Source organism: Rhamphochromis longiceps, linkage group LG17, assembly GCF_057381845.1.
Source record: "Rhamphochromis longiceps isolate RC_006_pf linkage group LG17, R_longiceps_female_GT1.1, whole genome shotgun sequence".
Classification (NCBI taxonomy): domain Eukaryota; kingdom Metazoa; phylum Chordata; class Actinopteri; order Cichliformes; family Cichlidae; genus Rhamphochromis; species Rhamphochromis longiceps.
In genome coordinates, this window is record NC_140573.1 from 3,208,676 (window position 1) to 3,227,729 (window position 19,054).

General features: G+C 41.4%; 1 protein-coding gene across 8 annotated transcripts in view; it reads left to right on the top strand.

The window, feature by feature from the left end:
- The window catches only part of LOC146649081 (DENN domain-containing protein 5B-like), a 79,799-nt gene extending 61,237 nt beyond the window's left edge, over window positions 1-18,562 (top strand). For 4 of the 8 annotated variants that reach the window (XM_085387434.1, XM_085387435.1, XM_085387432.1 and 1 more), the window contains 16 exons: window positions 1,547-1,697; window positions 2,231-2,321; window positions 4,341-4,472; window positions 6,386-6,538; window positions 6,731-6,809; window positions 6,891-6,972; window positions 7,232-7,360; window positions 7,942-8,063; window positions 8,488-8,633; window positions 10,007-10,048; window positions 10,365-10,483; window positions 11,245-11,432; window positions 11,998-12,080; window positions 12,554-12,680; window positions 13,020-13,194; window positions 15,580-18,561. In XM_085387434.1, coding sequence (XP_085243560.1) covers window positions 1,547-1,697; window positions 2,231-2,321; window positions 4,341-4,472; window positions 6,386-6,538; window positions 6,731-6,809; window positions 6,891-6,972; window positions 7,232-7,360; window positions 7,942-8,063; window positions 8,488-8,633; window positions 10,007-10,048; window positions 10,365-10,483; window positions 11,245-11,432; window positions 11,998-12,080; window positions 12,554-12,680; window positions 13,020-13,194; window positions 15,580-15,763 — 2,003 coding nt within the window. In that variant the 3' untranslated portion in view covers window positions 15,764-18,561. Of the gene's footprint in view, window positions 1-1,546; window positions 1,698-2,230; window positions 2,322-2,586; window positions 2,698-4,340; window positions 4,473-6,385; window positions 6,539-6,730; window positions 6,810-6,890; window positions 6,973-7,231; window positions 7,361-7,941; window positions 8,064-8,487; window positions 8,634-9,370; window positions 9,436-10,006; window positions 10,049-10,364; window positions 10,484-11,244; window positions 11,433-11,997; window positions 12,081-12,553; window positions 12,681-13,019; window positions 13,195-15,579 lie in introns of those variants that run through there. The other 4 variants (XM_085387433.1, XM_085387431.1, XM_085387437.1 and 1 more) reach the window with 3 other exon arrangements.
- Window positions 18,563-19,054: the final 492 nt, after the last annotated feature.

Consider the following 19,054-nt stretch of genomic DNA (forward strand, 5'->3'; position numbering starts at 1 on the left):
GGATTTCTTCCAGTTTCTTTAGGATATAATTTTGAGATGCTATTCATCTGCTGTGGGTCATTTTTAGTCCTTTTGTCCCCCTCTCTAGTTTTTTTAAAAACACAACTAACAGCTCTTTGGGATCTTTTTGATGCTGCAAAAGACGATGTAATGCCTGTCAAACTGTGATTCAACTATAGAAATGAAAAATAAATTATGACTTTTTGCAAAGGCTAATGGTATCAAAGTCCTAAAGACACAAATTAAAATTGGTTCTTTGCTAAGTTACCCATTAATCTGTTGTCTATTCGTCATTGTCAGACAGTTTTAAAGTGCATTACCTCTGCCTTTGTCCGTAGTAGCTTTTTGAATCCTATCAGGCACCTGTTTAAAAAACTGTCTTGAGGCAAAGTTTCTCCCCCTTTATGACCATTTAAAACATATAAACTCATTATTAACAATTGCAAAGAATAATAACCTGGCCTTGTCTGGAATTTCGCAACATTTAGAAGACAATAAGGAGTAGTCTCTATCAGACCAGTTGTTGCTTCTAGAAATAATCCCCTTGGATGAAGTGTGGGCTGGTGCCTTGGTAGCATGCTAAAAATGCAGGACATGACACAAGAATTAGAAAAAAAGCAGGGAGCACAATGTTCTGACAGTGTTGGTGTTCTTCTGGTTTCCTGCCAGTTCTCATGATCATTGCTGAGATCGACAACAGTGGCTTATAACTCTTCACATGTCAGCTCAAGATAACGCTGTTTGTACGAGTGAGCTGCCGTGGCTCAGTGTGTTCAGTGATTCCGACTTCCATGCACTAATAGGCCAGTCCATGTGAACTGCAGTTGCCAAGGGTGACTTCATTTGCAATGGTCTGCATACTTAATTATGCAGACAATGGACAGGCCTTTCCTCTGCCTGCCTCCCTCCAGTGCCTCCACTCAGAGAACACGCCACCTGCTCTCTGAGGACTTCAGTCAGAGACAAACGCAGTATAACCACATGACAGATGAAGATGGAGTGTGTTTGCAGTCGCTGCTGTTGATGATGTTTAATCTTTAGAAGGATCAACAAGTAAGAGTCAGTCAGACCAGGTCTCTATAGAGAATGAACCACAACGTCATACATCATGCTGTGATTTAATATATAAACAGCCTGTTTTGAAGTACAGCCTAGAAGTGACACAGAATAGAACAAACAGGAAGCTGAGTCACTCTTTGCAGCAAAACTTATCTGTGAAGGACGGCGACATATCACTCAATGTCTTACATCTTAATTGCAGTTTTTTTTCCAGTGGGGTGGGTGTGTGTGTGTGTGTGTGTGTGTGTGTGTGTGTGTGTGTGTGTGTGTGTGTGTGTGTGTGTGTGTGTGTGTGTGTGTGTGTGTGTGTTCAGATAAGATGCGATCTAGATGGTGGAATCAGTAAACACATAAATCCACATGCATGCCTGCAGCGTTTAAATCTGAAATTACCTTCAGTAATGTGACACCTACTGGAATTCTCCAAATGCCATGATGGTTTCACGTCCTTACAGCGTTGTCTGAATCTGTACCGTCTTTTGTTTAGCTCAGGCCATTGAGCAGCGGCTGATGAAGATTGACCACACGGCCATCCACCCACACCTGCTGGACATGAAGATCGGTCAGGGGAAGTACGAGCAGGGGTTCTTCCCCAAACTGCAGACCGAAGTGCTCAACACAGGACCGAGCAATAACAAGTGAGTCAGCCTCCACTGTGGACAGATTTCACAGACGACAGCAGAAGCTTCAGGCTGTCTTTGTCAGAATACTCCAGTACAGTTTGAATGTAGGTTCAACAGAGATTGGTTAGATCAGGTTACACACATACAACTGAAAGCCCAGCTAGATGCACTCAGATCCTATTTCCTTTTCTCCATTTTATTCGTGTGGCATTCCATAATCAGTGATACATAACAAGCAAAACTTCAAAAATGTTGACAAATCTGTTTGCACTGCTGAAAAATCTTTATAGAATAGTTTAATAGGATTGTTTTAAGCTGCTCGTAATAATATCATCAATGTTAAAATGCAGTTCAAATCAAAGACGAAGTAAAACATAAAAAACTGTTGTGAATTAACTGCTTTACTGTTAAAGGCAAATGTTTTTGTTACCTTAAATCTTAAAGTAACTTTATACAACTGATGTACTTTCTTCTCCCTTCAGTTTGACTCACAGGAGCACAGATAGTTAAAGGCTACGCAGTATATTCACAGCGTGTTTGTTCTGCAGGTGGTGTCACAAGGCAACAACAGCTCAGCGCAGAAAAGATCGCCACAGACAACAAACGGAACATCTAACCCTTGATAATGACCTGAAAGAGGTGAAAAACCATCCTTCTGACTGCTCCCTGGTCTCCACTGTTCTCTAACTCTCTCATCTTTATTTTCTGCTTATTGTTTTGTTCTGTTGTGTAACTACATTTATGTTTCCTTCTGTTTGAGCTTTCTTTGTTTGGTTTATGTTATGTTTATGCTACCTTCACTGTCTTCTTATGTTCCATTCTTTTGGCTCTGTCGTCTTCTATCTGGCTGTGTGTCCTGTTCCGGTCCGTCTGGGGTCGGGTTGTACCGCTCTTCCTCCTCGAGCAGGTGGAGGGCTGCCTGGTCCTACAGAATTCCATGGCATTTTGGGAGTGGGACAATGCATCCCCTCCTCCTGTCAAACCACCTAAAAAATCTGCTTCTGCTTCCTGCCTGGTATGTGCAGGAGATGCTTGTGTTTTGGATTCCCTCTCATAGCCTCCACCCTCACTTCCACCTACTTTTCCGAGGTTCCCACATTCTCTAAGGCACAATTCCTTGCTGAATAGTAAAAAATATAAAATTCTAAAGGAAAACAAGAATAAAACAAGCAAAATACAATCTTTTTGCATATCTGAGGGGTGTTTAGGCTCGGTGAGCTGCACAGTTAGCAAAGGCATATCTTCCAATTCTTTGCTTTGAATGTGCAGCAGTCAAAAATCCAGAGAGATTCACTTTTAAGGTACCGCAAGTAAATTTTTAGGTCCTTCAAGAGGAAAAAAGTTGCACTCATATGTAATTGTGTGTTTCAAAAAATTTACATTCTCATAAACTTGTGAGTGAATCCATCAGAAATATATTGGACCTGGCACCGAGTTATGGAAACCACCATGTTGCCCTCCTGTCTTGAACACAGCGGTCGAGATTTACCTAAATGCGTGTTATCGTTTCATGTATGTGTATGTATGTATCTACTATGTATGTATGTATGTCATCCTCTTCTGTCTTACCTGAAGCCTCGTCTCCTGACTGAAGTCCGGGCAATAACACAAAAACGTGCATAAACAAGCTTGTTTTTTCTTCATATTGTTGCAATTTGTCACTGTGAGTAGATGAAGATGTGACCATCCCATATCCAGACAGTTATAGCCATTACACCAGTATACCAATGTTAGGCCTCAGTGTCATAAAAAGTCCCATCAGTTTCACTGATGCCATCTAACAGCAGCTAACAATGGCAAAAACAGCAGCTCTTACCAACAGAAACATTTATGACATCTTCAAAAACCTGCCCCAGACAGACTTGAGCTGCACTGACTCATCAACACATGTCGGACTCTTCCACAAAGTTGTACAGCCTCCTTCAGAGTAAATACACATGCAGGCGTATTGACAGCTGAGGGGAACAGCAGAGTGACACCCTACGTTCACTACAGCAGCCTGAGTTGTTTGTCCTACAGCAGACACCATAGCTAGAATTTTCCTCTTAAACTGGGATGGTAAAAAAAAAACAGAATTAATTTAACTGCAATCTCCTGACATCTAGTGGTTAAGATTTTAGACACTGAACCTTTAATTTGAAAAAAAAAAAAGGACATCAAATACATCATTGACAGTATTTCCAGCTATTTCCATGTCATGTTCTGCTTTGAACACTTTAAATGTGAAACAGCAGCAGTGGGAAATCTTCTGTTTGTGAGAACAGTGATGTAAGAGCATGGATTTCTCATTTCTGCGAAGCACTCAGAGCTCATTATAGGAAACATTTTGAATTTGGTATGCCATGCTCCAGACTGAGTGATACTTCCTGCCAACACAGCCTTTCTTTTTACTCGCCTCCTGTGTCACACCCTTTAACTTAACTCACTTAAGTTCCTCGAAGTGTCTCACATGAACAAAATTACCATTAACAGTCACAGAACTACTAGAACAGGTTATTAACAGTGTATAAGGAAGGCACGTATTTGTGAGATTGTGCCAGGAGTGAGGATGCTTACCTCAACCTCTAATACGTGTTAACTGCAAACATTCATACAAAAGAATGACACTTTCAGTGCCTGTTATTTAAATCTCACTAAATATCTTCGTCTGCACTTCAGAAGTACATGCAGGAGGCCCGCAGCCTCGGGAAGAATCTGCGACAGCCTAAACTCTCCGACCTGTCGCCTGCCGTGATCGCCCAGACCAACTGGAAGTTTGTGGAAGGGTTGCTCAAGGAGTGTCGCATGAAGGTGAAACAGAACCCCAGCAATGCTTCTGCACTTGGAAATGACCCATGATTCTTGATTCTTGCATGCACTCATTCGCTGTCCTTCATTTACAGAAGTTATTACTGAAAACTGTAAATATATATACAGTTTATACTTCTCAGTTAAAGGGTTACTCTTTTAAACTTAATTATTGACATTTTGCATAAGTGTTTCCAGTTCATTACAGATTTTCTGATGCTTGTTTTAATCAGCTATCATGACCATAGTATTAAATTGCTGCTTATTACACATAAACTGCCACAGGAGTTTCCTGGTAGTCATTACTATTCTTTAAGTTTGTTTCCAAGGGTTTTTACCTGGTTATTAATATGTTATTAAATAGAAACGGGCAGTTTTGCATTTTGCAGCTCTGTTTCCTGTTTATAAACTACCATGGTGAATGAGTGGTAATAACTGTGAAATTACCACATTATTGCGTTCTATCAAAATGACTCCTGTAATGTTTAACGATGAACTGCAGTGTGTCGCATAGAGTACCTCCAAATCCATACTAGAGATGGACCGATCCGATATTACTTATCGGTATCGGTCCGATACTGACCTAAATTACTGGATCGGATATCGGAGGGAAATAAAAAATGTAATCGATCCATCAAATATCAAAAAAGCACCTCAAAAAACTTGCGACATGGCGTAACTCGGCTCATAACCGTAGCACGTCGGAGCAGTATGCGTCACGTGATAGAGCGGCTGTGGCGTGTGAGACCTGTCGGTGGTCTGGTTGAGCATTTGGAGCCTCGCTACCAAACCGGCATTTTATCCCAGAGAAAGTTATCCCAGAGAGAAGTAAAGCAAGTGTGTAAGTTCATCTCTGAATGTTTGTAAAGCATTCCAGCATTAGGCTTAACAACCGATATATGGAGCGACTGCCTCTCCCTCTCTCTCCTGCTGCCACTTCAATCAATGATCAGCTGATCGGCTTTTCCGTCGCGAGTCCGTCTCTCTTGTTTGTTTTTGGCCCACTTTGCACCAGAAAGAGGAAACCAGCGGCTGAACAACAGTAGCACGTTTAAGCTTGATCAGCTGTTGTTAATGTATTTAATATTACTTTCTACTCGAGGATCTTTTTCTACGCAGCTGACGGCTGTAACTGTGCAGGGGCGGATCTAGCAAAGTTTAGCCAGGGGGGCCGAGAGGGCATGAACAGGGAAAAGGGGGCACAAAGACATACTTTTCTTTCTTATTCTCATTTAAAATGTCGAGCTTTTAATAAATAATTATCCGAATCTGACACCCAAAGTTTTAATCTGATGTAAAACATATAGAAGTCCATTACTGTATATAGTAACTGTTAAGTCTAATATACCCTAGTAAGCTGTAGCACTTTTTCCTTTGGGAAGGTACCATCTGTGCAGTCTGCAGTTCTGTAGAAGAAAGATGTTGAATCTATTTAATTATTGTGGAAAAATAATTGATTTCTGTGCATTTTTTTTCACACTGCATCGAATTAAAGTTGATTACGTCGATTAAGCATCATGAGGTGGAGGGTGGGGGGTGGTTCCCTATTTATAGTGTTTTTTTTATTGATTAAAAAACACACTATATCGGATTCGTATCGGCCGATATCCAAATTTATCGGTATATCAATATCGGTATCGGACATAACAAAGTGGTATCGTGCCATCTCTAACCCATACACATAAAAAGTTCCTCAACTATGACACAAATTCTCCACAATACAAAGCAAGGCTCTTCTACTCCAGTTTGCCCATTTAGCCATCATAAGAAATGATGAAGAGGCACGTCCATCCACAGAATGCAGTGGTTTTTAATATAACTGGAGGGTAGGTTACATGGATGTGTCATATGCCTTGGATTTTAAGTATGTTCATAATATATCACAGTGATTCCTCTAATTGTATGTGGGTGTGTAGACCAAGCGTATGCTGGTGGAGAAGATGGGCCGCGAGGCGGTGGAGCTGGGTCATGGCGAGGCCAGCATCACTGGATTAGAGGAGAACACTCTGATCGCCAGTCTGTGTGACCTGCTAGAGAGAATCTGGAGCCACGGGCTGCAGGTCAAACAGGTCAGCACACACACTGAAGTAAAGATATATACAGTGCTGCACAAATGTTAGGTTTCTTCAACACGCTATAGATGTTGAGGTTCCTCCCTCTGTGTCTGTGTATAATGTGATGCCTCATCCATCGGTGCAATAACTGCTGTTATGTGTGTCATTTCTGTCCTCGGCTCTCTCATGCTGATCGTGATGTTTCAGGGGAAGTCTGCTCTGTGGTCTCATCTGCTGCACTATCAGGCCCGGGAGGAGATGCTGGCGCAGCAGGCTGACTCACCAGGTAACATACACGAACACACACGCAGTCGAAAGCCTCAGTCACATGTTAAAGCATCAACAAAAAATCCATCTCTCCTTGTAGCGCCTCGCTTTCTTGAGAGGAGGAAGTCTGATAGTTCCATAGCGATGCCTTCTCTGCGTGTGTCTCTCATTCAGGATATGAGGTATGACTTTGTTGTCCTTTGCACTGTCCAAGCCTCTTCTACAACAGGTAGACTAGAGTAACACTGTTTAGGTGTTCCTGTTAGTATTAAACATCATATTATATACAGTATACTCGCTGCACATACTGTAAACAAGTAGTTTGTATGTCCGTGTTGGTGCATCTGTGAAAATGTATAAAATCTGTAAGTGAAGTTAAAGTAAATAACTTTTCCTTCATCTTAAAACCACAGCGTTATTCTTCTTCTCCGTCTGTCCCAGGCATATCCAGAGTATGTCAGAGATCAAGACGGACGTTGGCCGAGCCAGAGCCTGGATTCGCCTGTCCCTGGAAAAGAAGCTGCTCTCTCAGCATCTCAAACAGTTGCTGTCGCGACAAGCCTTAACCAAGTAAGCATTTTGGTGACTGAATCCCACCTTCATATTTACATGTCGTGCACTATTAAACATACATTTTGCAGTCGTTTTCACAGTAAGGGTTTGCATACAGTTAAAACACATGACACAAAGTTGTAGGAAACCCTCCGTTTTATACGATGTGGGAGAAAGTGGCTCTTTTTTGTGTGGCTTGATCATGCCACAGGGGGCAGCAGTGAGCACCCTGAGCCACACCAGTGCAGCACTGGGAGTATTTTTCTGCTGTATTCATTTACAGGAGGTAAAAGGTCCATCTGGCCAAATGACATTCCCACTTGACTTCCACACATCCATTTCTGAGTGAAGTATAACTGTAAGCTTCCCTGCACCCCTCCATTTTGCCCCTTCAAACAAAACAGAAGCGTTTCAGTTCATTGCTAGTTTCATGGTCGGGCTCTCTAATTGTTAGTCTAGAAAGATAACGTTTTATTTTGTTGTTTAGTTATTAAGGGTGCAAAAACTGTCAAACTAAAAAGACTTTTGACATGGATGTTGATGAGGAGAGATGTGATGTACTTCGCTGTATCTGAACCTGACTTGACTGACCGCCACAGGAAGCTGTACAAACGTTACGCCTTCCTGCGCTGTGAGGAGGAGAAGGAGCAGTTCCTCTTCCATTTGCTCTCTCTCAATGCTGTTGACTACTTCTGCTTCACCAGTGTCTTCACCACCATCAGTGAGTTTTCCATCAGCTACACATAACCTCTGACCTCTGGCCACCCACAGCAATGCTTTTCTTGAACAAAAGAAACGTTTTAAGACGAGAAGCTTTAGGTGATTGGAAACAGCAAATTATGCTGTTAAATATGTCACATATCAATGTGTATTTTTATGAACTGTATATATACACTCACACATATAAACGTATATTGGAACTGAAATTGTGTGTCAGCAGCATTTCTATGAAAAGAGGTCGTGTTGTTGTTTATAATGAGGTCGTGTTGTTTATAATGGCATGACATCAAACTCCTGGAAAGCTCTTCAGCCCTCCTGCACCACCTACTGAAGCCTTACAGTAAAAATGTCAGTTACTTTATTCATAGAGCTACGGATCAATAGCTGACTGTGAAATTGTGAGGCTTTTTTTGTCTTTTTTGCAGTGATCCCATACCGAGTCGTCATCATCCCCATCAAGAAGCTGAGCAACGCTATGACCACATCCAACCCCTGGGTGTGCGTCTCAGGGGAACTGGGAGACTCGGGCATCATGCAGATCCCCAAGAACGTATTAGAAATGACCTTTGATGTGAGTACTGTGACCTTTGACCTCCCACAAGTTGATCATGCTGTCAGCCACTCTGATGTTGTGTGCAGGCATTGAGTTTGTGTTTTCTATGTTTCACTCCTTGTCACTGTTTGTCAAACATCACATGGTGCACTGCAGCTTATTTAAAGCCACAGTAATCAAAAATCAGTGTTTCTTAAAGGTGCTGTAAAGAGAATAGTTCATCCCAGAAGTCTCGGGACAAGGCTCCAAAACATGAAGTGATATGTAAAATGCTTCTTGCCTTGGCTTCAGCATTTCTTGAATAGGCAATATTGGACTGGAGAGTTAGTTCCCATAACTTCTGGAGAATTTCTCCTGCTCTGTGTCCACGTTGCACGAGTTTTGCAGTTTTAAGAACTAAGGTTGGGCGAGTGGATGAATGCATCGACCATCGACGATAGGCCGAGCCTTTCGCCGATCATTTTTACAAGAGCCATTCATTTATTCGCCCATGAGTAAGTTTGCTAATAATTTTGGTTGAACCCAGTAGAAGGAGCCAATGGAAAAAAAAAATAACACTGTTTTAACGGCACTGCCTTCCATCTGCAGGCACATGCAGCCTCCTCAGAGTGCGCCCAAATTCAGCCATTCATTTCCTCAAACTCATGTTAAAAAAAACAAAAACTTTATTATATTATTTACATTTTAAAAACCCACAATGGAGGGAGGGAAACAAAGAAACTGGCTTCTTTTCCCCATTGTAACTGTGTTTACAGGTCGTTCCAGTGTTTATCCGTCTTACACACCCGACCAAACAACAAATACAAAATGAAACACAAAAGTAAGTTAAAAATAAAAATCTCTCCTCCAGCTAACATAAAAATAAATCTTTGATGTAACGTTAAGTCTTTTGTGCGATTTGGTGCATCTTAAATAAATGAATAATCCAAAAAGTAGCTATAATAACTCTGAAACAAACAAGAAAAGAAAGTAAAATATTCGCTGCAAACAAAACGTATAAATTCACAAAAAAGTCGCCTGCGCGAGTTTATCGCCCATCCTGACTAAGAAGCATTTAAAGCTGCTGTTTTAGTTCTAAAAGTGAACCAGTTGTGGTGAATTTCAGCAGCATCTGCCATCACATTCACAGCAGTCTACTTCCTAAGCCCTAAACAATTCTCCTTTTACCTCAAGAAATTTTCCATCAAGCAAGATCGATTATGAAGTGATGTAGGTCATGTGAAGACTGCCCTCTAGTTGCACTTCTATGCAGTGCACTCCAATAAATCAATTTTGTTTTACAGTGTCAAATCATGCAAGTAGGATTTCTGTGAGCCAAGCCTAGTTTGCATGCATGAGTGAGTTTTATTGTCCTTTCTTTGTGTCTTAACGTATGTTTCCATCTCCCTCAGTCTGCTTTCAGGCCTCACACGCACATCTCTGCCATATTCAAGGTTAGGCAAAGCCCTTGCTCTACAGCTCCATCTCCCACCATCAAGCGTATCCCTTTGAAATGCTTGCTTTTCTTTTCTGTGTTTGACTTGCTCAAAGTTGCTCCTTTACCCTGCGTACATGAGTGCTGACTGAAGTTGTGCTCTGTGTGTCTTTGCTGGAGCTATTAGGAAAATATGCTGAATAAATAAATAAAAAGTAAAACGTTTGTGCCCAAATAACTGAATTAACCAGAGACAGACAAGTATATCATGCACAGTAATGAAAGAGAGTAGGATCTGATATTGTATTGATTAACTAGTTGCTCTCTGTGTTCAGTGTCAGAACCTGGGGAAGCTCACCACGGTGCAGCTGGGTCACGATAATGCCGGCCTCCTGGCTAAATGGTTGGTGGACTGTGTGATGGTGCGGAACGAGATCACAGGACACACCTACAGGCGAGTAGAGGACCTGTCTTTGTTCTGTTGTTGTTACTCATTTAGTAAACTTCCCTCACATGCTTTTCTGTGCAGCCAAATTAGATTGTTGTAGACCTCAGACAACATTACGACCAATAAGAGTGCAGCTAGCAGCCGATAACCGTCCTGTCATGAGTGTAACTGCTGGCGCACGCGTGTCACACTCTGGGCATTTAATAGTTTGCTGTTTCTCGGCAGTTTTGATGAATTTAAAATGAAAATTAATAAAGTGTTTTTTGTTGTTAGTGAGTTAAAAAAGGCATATTCATTCAGCATTATATTATATTATAGAGACATTTGTTAAATTAACTGGAATGTGTGGCTCACTGACAATATTGGAGGTCAATTTTGTTTGTATAACCCAATCGGAGAAAATATTAAATTGTTTGTTTCTCATAACGTCAAAAAGCAGACAAGAAAAGAAACAAGACACTGAAAAATACAAAATATAAAACATACGAAAGACAAAGAGAGAAGATCAGAGCGGAGACGTGTGGAGAAAGAACAAACCGATATACGGATGGAAAACGCGTAGATTTCGCCCGCCTGTGTGTCTGAACCACATTTAGTACATCACCCTCTGATGCACACCAAGTGCTAGTTAGTAGGAACCATTCTGCGTGTTTGTTGATAGCAAGTCAAATATAAAATATCTCCCCTGAAAATCAGAAGAACAAATAGAAAGATGCCAACAGATGTAGAGCGTTGATGTGTAACCTCAGCACCTTGTTGTCCATCAGGTTCCCCTGCGGTCGATGGCTCGGTAAGGGTGTGGATGACGGCAGCCTGGAAAGGGTCCTAATCGGGGAATTAGTGTTGCCCAGCGGAGAGGATGATTCTGCAAGGGCCTGCCGTACACCCCCGCTACAGCGTTCACCTTCCCAGGGCAGACGCATCAGCATCACATCGCTCACCGGACGAGATACCAGTCAGTAACTGTCAGCGTTCTCACACAACAGGAAATCTCTAATACTGAGAATGAAATGTTTTCATTTCCTGACAGGTTTTGCCGCACTTTCTGATATTTGAAGTGCAGGATTTTAAATAGATTTTATCCACAGTAGGAACAAAAGATGGTCTGTGTGCAATTACTCAGTCATCCACCACCTCACTAAACACTTTCAGGCTCTATCGATGTTTCAATTATTTTAGAGCTTTTATGTGCAATGAATCTCATAATATCATCAAAATAAGACTGCCAGGCTTCCATTAAATGCTTTTTTAAAAACCCTTTCTGCAGTAGTTTTTTGGAAACTTTAAGGCATATCAACTTCTATAATAATAATGATAATCTCTTTATTAAGCTGCCAGGAACTCAATTATATGGGTAATTCTTAAAGTGTGGTTTAAAGCTCAGACTTCCATTGCAGCTCAAAAATGCAGCGTTTCCAGGAAGGATGGTAGCTACAGACATTAGCTGTTGCTACCTCAGGCTGTCAGGGTTCAGAGGTCTGTAGCAGTCTGTACTGATGCAGATGTTTTCCCCATTCTAGAGCTGAATTCAGCACAAATCCAAGAGGGGATTGGGGAGGCAGTGAACAACATCATCAAACACTTCCACAAACCAGAGAAAGAGGTCAGTGACTTTCAGCACTCTGAAATCCTTTTCTAATGAGTGCGTGCCTTATAGCTTAACTACTGCTATGCTGTCTGTGAATTCTGAGTAGTGTGGGTTCTGTTTTCCTGTTTCCATCAGGGAGTGCATTCATTATGTTTCCATAAGTAAAGTTGTGCTTTGACCATAGAAAGTCTGAAAGAGTGATGATCTTTCAAGTTGTAGTCATTTCTCTTCAGTGACAGTCTGTCACAGCACATTGTTGAATCGAATTTTAGAGGTACTCCAACGTTCATGGGAATAGTGTAATTAGCAAAAAGTGTTAAGCCACTTAGATGACAGGGTGCCAAGTTACCTGCCCACACAAGCAAGCTTCGTTACATGTGTGTACTAAGTAACAGACAAAGTAACAGCGTCACTTGCTAAATGTCAAACTTCTTACATTGTATCAACATTTGCTTTTGTGCATTGACGTGTTGATGTGTGTTGCACAGAGAGGCAGTCTGACTGTTCTGCTGTGCGGCGAGAATAGCTTGGTCGCGGCTCTGGAACAGTTCTTCCATCACGGCTTCAAATCTGCCAGGCTCTTCCAGAAGACTGTGTTTGTGTGGGACTTTGTGGGTGAGTGTGAAGAGACGGCACGCTCTGCTGCTGATGAGGAAAACTGTTCAGTTTGGCCCATGGCAGAAAATCAAGGGCTAAACTGTGTTACAATGTGTACTGGTTTTACTGGATTAAAGAAAAAATGTGGAATACCTTTTTATTCATGTGTCATGGTTTTTATACATGTTTGTAGAGGATTATACAACATTTACAATTATTTTTGTGTAATCTGGGCTTTCAAATGAATTTGTAACATAGCCTTCAGCCTAGTGTTCTCAGTTTGTTGAGCTGTTACACAACAGTAGAGCGCTTTAAGTAAGCTGATATGGTGTGTGATGCTCCTCTAAAACCCTACAGAGAAGGCTGTTGCCTACATGGAGTCAGCTGACCAGGTGGGAGACCTTCAGGAGACCACTGAGGCCATGAAGATGACCTGTCAGTCACTCTGTCATTACTTCAATGCGATCAACTCCACCTCCAGAAACATCGGCAAGGACGGAAAGTTCCAGTTGTTAGTCTGCCTCGGAGCCAGGTCAGTGTGGAGACAACGAATTAATGTAAATTATGTTGTGAGCTGTGATGGAAGCTGTTCCTGCGCAGGTGTGGGCTCTGATAGCATCTTTTGATTTGTGATTATTCGATCAGAAATTTGACATATTAAAAACATGTCACGATTGTGGTCAGAAGTTTTCATTTGTCTTGGATTTCCTCTAGGGCAGGGGAGACAGGACAAAATAAATGCTCACTGTCGAGGCGAGTGCTGTGTGGCTGGCAGCAAATGCAGGACTCTCAGACGTCAAGAGTGAAACTCTAATAGCAGCTTTCATTCAAACAAAAAAAGTAAAACCTCAAACTAGATATTAAACTGGACTCAAGAACTAAATACTAAGAAACATGAACTAAGCTTTAGTCATGAACACAGACAGGAAACCACCAGCATGGTGAGGGTACGCCACGACACAAAGCAAAGAAAACACAGGGCTTAAATACACACCAGAGTGATCAGAGTGGGAAATGGGAGGGAAACACAGCTGGGATTAACTAGCCAGAACGAGACAAAGGAAGCAAAACTAGATACATTGACATGAGACGAGGGACCGCCAAAATAAAACAGGTATAACAAAGATGTGGACTTGACACTGAGACAGAGAGACATGGCTGACCGGGAAGACAGAGGGAACACGAGGACGAGTGTGACAAGACGAGGAACACGAGACAGCCTAATGACAGAAACCAAAACCATAGGACTAAAAATATAACACAGCAGAACCAAAACCCACGAATTACAATAATTAAAGAATATAACTAAAGCACACAAACACTGAGTCACAGGCCACAGGTGACACTTGGCTTGTTTTCTTTTTTTCTTTGTTTCTCTTCACTGTGGCAGAAGTTAATGATAATTAAATGCAAAGTGGTGTATAAATACATGGTGAGTGAAGAAGGAAGGCACAATGTATCATGGGAAGCCCCTAGGAGCCTAGGCCTAGTGCAGCATAATTAAAGAAGGGTCACCTGATACAGCCCCAACTACAACCTTCATGAGAAAGGAAAGTTTTAAGCTTAATCTAAGTAGAAAACCTGCTTTTCTCCTGAATCCAAACTGAAAGCTGAGGGTTCTGCCTCCCATTCTACTTTTAATGCCCTAGGAACTAAAAGAAATCCCACAGTCTAAGCGCAAAGTGCTCCTTTGAGATGATATAGTACTTTGAGCCAGGGAGCCGATCCTCTTCATTGGGCATAGATCCTAGAAGGAACCTTCAGTGGATTCTGCACATTCCCAGTCACCAGAGCCTTCAGTGGGTCCTGCACAGGCTGAACATGAGCAGCCAGAAGCTGAGCCAGAGGGTCCCATGTTGTCTGAGCCAGATGGCTGCTACTTTCAAAGCTAGCAGATTGTTGTGCTTCACCATCAGTTGCTTTAAATTCAGCTACCAGCTCGGCTTTCCCTCAGCCGTTAGTCTCCCGGCCTTTCTCCTTGTCTTCGGCCTCCTCCCAAGCATTGCTGGCCTCCTGTTGGGCCACCAGATGGCCTCTGCCGTAGCTGCTGCTTCCCTGTCTTGCCTCACCATCGCTGGCCAAGTCATCTCTGGTAGTCCACCGTCTTCATTGCTGGGCTCCTGTTCTGTCTTCTTATGGACAGCCTGCTCTCAAGACTCCTGAGGGTTTCATTTGTTCTCCAGAGGGGCTTCAACTTGTCTTCTTCTGGCCTCTTTCCCAAGTCTCTGTCTTCATTGCCGGCCCTGTGTTGAGCCTCCGGATATTCCACCTGTCATGCTTCATCTCAATACCAGACCCAGTAATCCACATTGCTTATCTTTTTAGTCCTGTTGAAAATCTGCAGTCTCACCACTGATTAACATTTAAGTCGATTTAACTCTTACTACGTTTAACTGACACAGACTGTTTACTTACATATTGTTCATAGCATAAGCACACACATTTACTATACACTACACATATTATATTGTCTGTCTCATTATTACAGTTAATAAAACTAAAGCTAACACTACTGTCGGTATGCAGAAAAACATTGTTCACTGAAATTAAAATTAAACTGGACTCTTGAATAAGACTAAACCAAATCATATTGTGCGTTCAACTAAAACCAAACTAAACAATAATTAGGAGATGTCCTTGGGTTGAGTCTCTGTCAGTGTGGTCAGGATTGTCACCTCAGCAATGGGAGGCTTTGTGTAGCAACTCAAACTGAAGCTAATTCAGTTCAGTTGTGTTTATATAGCAACAGTCACCTCGAGGCGCTTTATCTTGTGACATAATGCTACAATAATGAATAAAAATAATCAAACCAAACTGAAACTAACATTTTTTAAAAACTAAATTGAATTAAAAATTGAAATTTAAAATGCGATAAACTGTGAAGTTTTAATAATTCTGATCACTGTTGGCCCCACAGAGACCGCCTGCTGCCCCAGTGGCTCCCCCTGCTCGTGGAATGTCCAGTGATCCTGCAGATGTATGAGGACACAGCAATGCTCAGAGACCCTTCCACTCTCAATACCCTTATTAGCGTCCTTGAGACACTGCACGACTTCTCCATCACACTGGAAGCCTCACTGGTCAAAGGCATCAACCTTTAGCTCCACAGGACTCTGGTTAATTTTCTGTCCTCCTCTTCAGTTCACTCTGTCCGTCTAACTGTTAGCTCCTTGGCCTTGTGATTAGATGGATGATAAGGTTTGGAGGACATTAAATTGAAAGGACAATTTGGAAACCAAAGCAATAAGTTCCACATGTTCTCATGTTGCTTGATTCTTCATGAGAGACGTTAAAATTTGTGGGTGACCCATGAGCTTGCATGCAGTATTTCCACTCTTCCTGTGAATTTCAAAGACTATTTAAACAAAAGATCAGACCAAGGATCTGTAGTTTTTTACTTGATGAACTAATGCTGTTCATCACAGTGCACAGGTTTCTGCAGACATATCAGCTTTTAGAAGCACTTCCTGCCTTCCATGTATTTGTTATTTCAGTACACTTGGAAAATGACTGTTTGGCTTCCTGCTCACATTAAACTCAAGCTGCAAGTCAAAAATCTGTTCCAAAAAGACTTTTGCAAAGCAGTTATTCACTGTCATGTTTGAGGGAACTACTTTTTTATATTCCCAAAAACTGTTCATCTGGACGTAGCGGTGGCCAAGCGTACGACTGAAGAAGTCACTTGGATGAGTGACGAAACGTCCAGATGAACAGAATCCACTTTTTGGGATTTCCTTACCTTGATGATTGAGCATGAAAATACTTTCTATATTGTTTTTGCTTTAAGGTCTTTTCTAGGCTGCAGGATTGTCGTTGCTGATATGAATCACAGCATCTTTCTGCCTTATTGATTCTCTTAGTGTACTGAAATATGGCTGCTTGGAAGAAAAACAAAAAATTGAGTGCATGCTGAAATGACAGCATAGAGACATAGCTGTAGCAGCAGACATGTAACAGCTGTGTGTAGCATAGCCCCCTTCAGTTGGTATGAGTAGATGCATTATCTTACCTGTAACTGTTGGTTATAGTAGCATCAACCTAACTGTTGTTAGCGTGAGCAACAATGCTTTTGTGCACGGAAAGAGTACGATGCCATGAAGAGACTGAGCTGAGGGATCACTGACACAATGACAGACTCAGTGTTAAGAGTTTAACCTGTGGCTAACATTCCTACCTACATTATACATCTATGTCTCACTTCACAGATGTGCGCATGTAAGATCAGGTTTTAAGGCTGTGTGCCTTACAAACACAATTACACCATCTGCCTACACACAAATTCATGTAGGATTTCTTGCCAGTTTGCCAGTTTCAACAACTAAATAACAGCTAAACTGTAACACACAGGCTCATCTAAGAATGAAAAATGAATTTCAGCTGATTTATGCCTTTTCCTTGAAACCAGCGTGTGTGGGCCAAAAGTGTGAACTCCTACACTATGGAGATACCTGACACATTAACAATATACGACAGAAATTAATTCAAGTATAACATTAATGAATTAAAGTCCTGGCAGTTATTAAACTTTTCCACAAAACAACAAAACGGTTCTTTCAAAAACAATAATCAGTATACACAGTTCAGCTTTTTACTGCATTCATATCAAACATCAGGAATAAGCTGAAATTTTAGAACGTTTACTTCACAAAATGACGTTTCTATAAACAAGACTGAGTGTAATAGCACCCATTTGTCACCAATTAGCATAGGAAGCGAGAAGTAGCAGGTTTATGGTCTTAACAACTTTCATGCTTGTGTGTGTGTCATGATTCCCGTAAAGTCCCACTTCAAGCCAGTCACAGGTTACGTTTTTAGTCCCTGTGTAACAGCCGCAGTAGCACTGGCTGTTTATACACTGTTTAAAATCTAGATTTTATTTTTTGTAATAAAGCAAACTAGCCTATGCTAAGCTAAATGTTCTTTAATTGTTTAAAGGGGTTTTTATGTAAACTGCAGACTTGGCATAAATGGATGAATTTCACAATTAGAATTGTTAACCTTGTTTTCTGTGGTCCATAAATGTGTCATGAAGGGACGCGCCATATTTATGTTTCACCTCCTCTAAATGCGCTCAAAATGTAAATATGTTTGGCAGCAGAGAGTAAAATGTTTGGAAATGTGTATCTTGGGCAGATGTCCTATCTTTGAACTTTTGCAGCATTAGCAGTTTTGTGTTGCCTGTTGCTAAATGGATACTTTCAGGTGTACATATTGTCAACGCACGCTGTCATTTAAGCTGTATTCATGTGGCACTCTAATGGATTACAAATAGCAGGGGAGTTTATCTGCTTTGTTACGACAAAATGTGGACACGGTTGCATTTCTGCTGTTTCCAGAACGGAGTATGTGATGGGCATCCTGCCTTCCTGTGTTTTTAATTTATATTGACTTTGACTGGCTGACAGCAGCACTGGTGTTTTATGGTGGACAAACCTGTGGAGTAAGTCGATGCGTCCTAAGCACCTTTAAAGTAACCACTATTTCTCCTTCATGTGCCCCTGCTGATTAACCTGTGGGACTATTGACAGCTCCAAAGCACAGACATGGATTCCTCCACCTCTTCCTGGACGTCTTTATGTACGGACTATTTTTCTGGCAGCACCAGAAACGACGTGTGGAAGATGACCATCCACCCTAGTAGTCACACTTCATGCCAGCGTTGGGACTGACTGCTCTCTACTGATATTTATTGTTCCTCAATAAAACACCGAAGTCTAAGATGTGTGTGTGTGACATGTATAATTTTGAAATATAATAATATTATAAAATAAAATATATTTCATGCCAGGAAGTCACCACTTTTAGACTCAGTTGCTTGCTAATCTTGAGCAAAGTTTTAGTAGAGGTTACACTGGCTGTTGCTTATTTTGTTTTGCATGTGTATTGCTTATTGGTTAAATAAAGTATTTATCTCATGTCAGTCAAAAATGTTGCTACAAATACTCTTTGTAACAGCTGAAATTCTAATCTTGTTATCCTGTTGTAACTAATGAATTTCTCCTTTGGAGGAGTAGAGTTTTTCTTTTCAGTTTCACAGATAGTTATATAACACATGCAGTGCTTTACCTGCTTGCAAGAGAGAGACTCATTAGAGATCATGTTTAAAAATTCTAATTTTATTTGTCACACACACAGTCATACACAGTACGATATGCAGTGAAATGCTTACACAACTGCTCGTGACCTAAAGAAAAAAAGAAAAGGCTATGAATAGGATAGGAAATAAATCCATCCATCCATCCATCTTCATCCGCTTTATCCGAGGCCGGGTCGTGGGGGCAGCAGCCTAAGCAAAGAGGCCCAGACCTCCCTCTCCCCAGCCACCTCCTCCAGCTTATCCGGGGGAATACCAAGGCGTTCCCAGGCCAGCCGAGAGATATAATCTCTCCAGC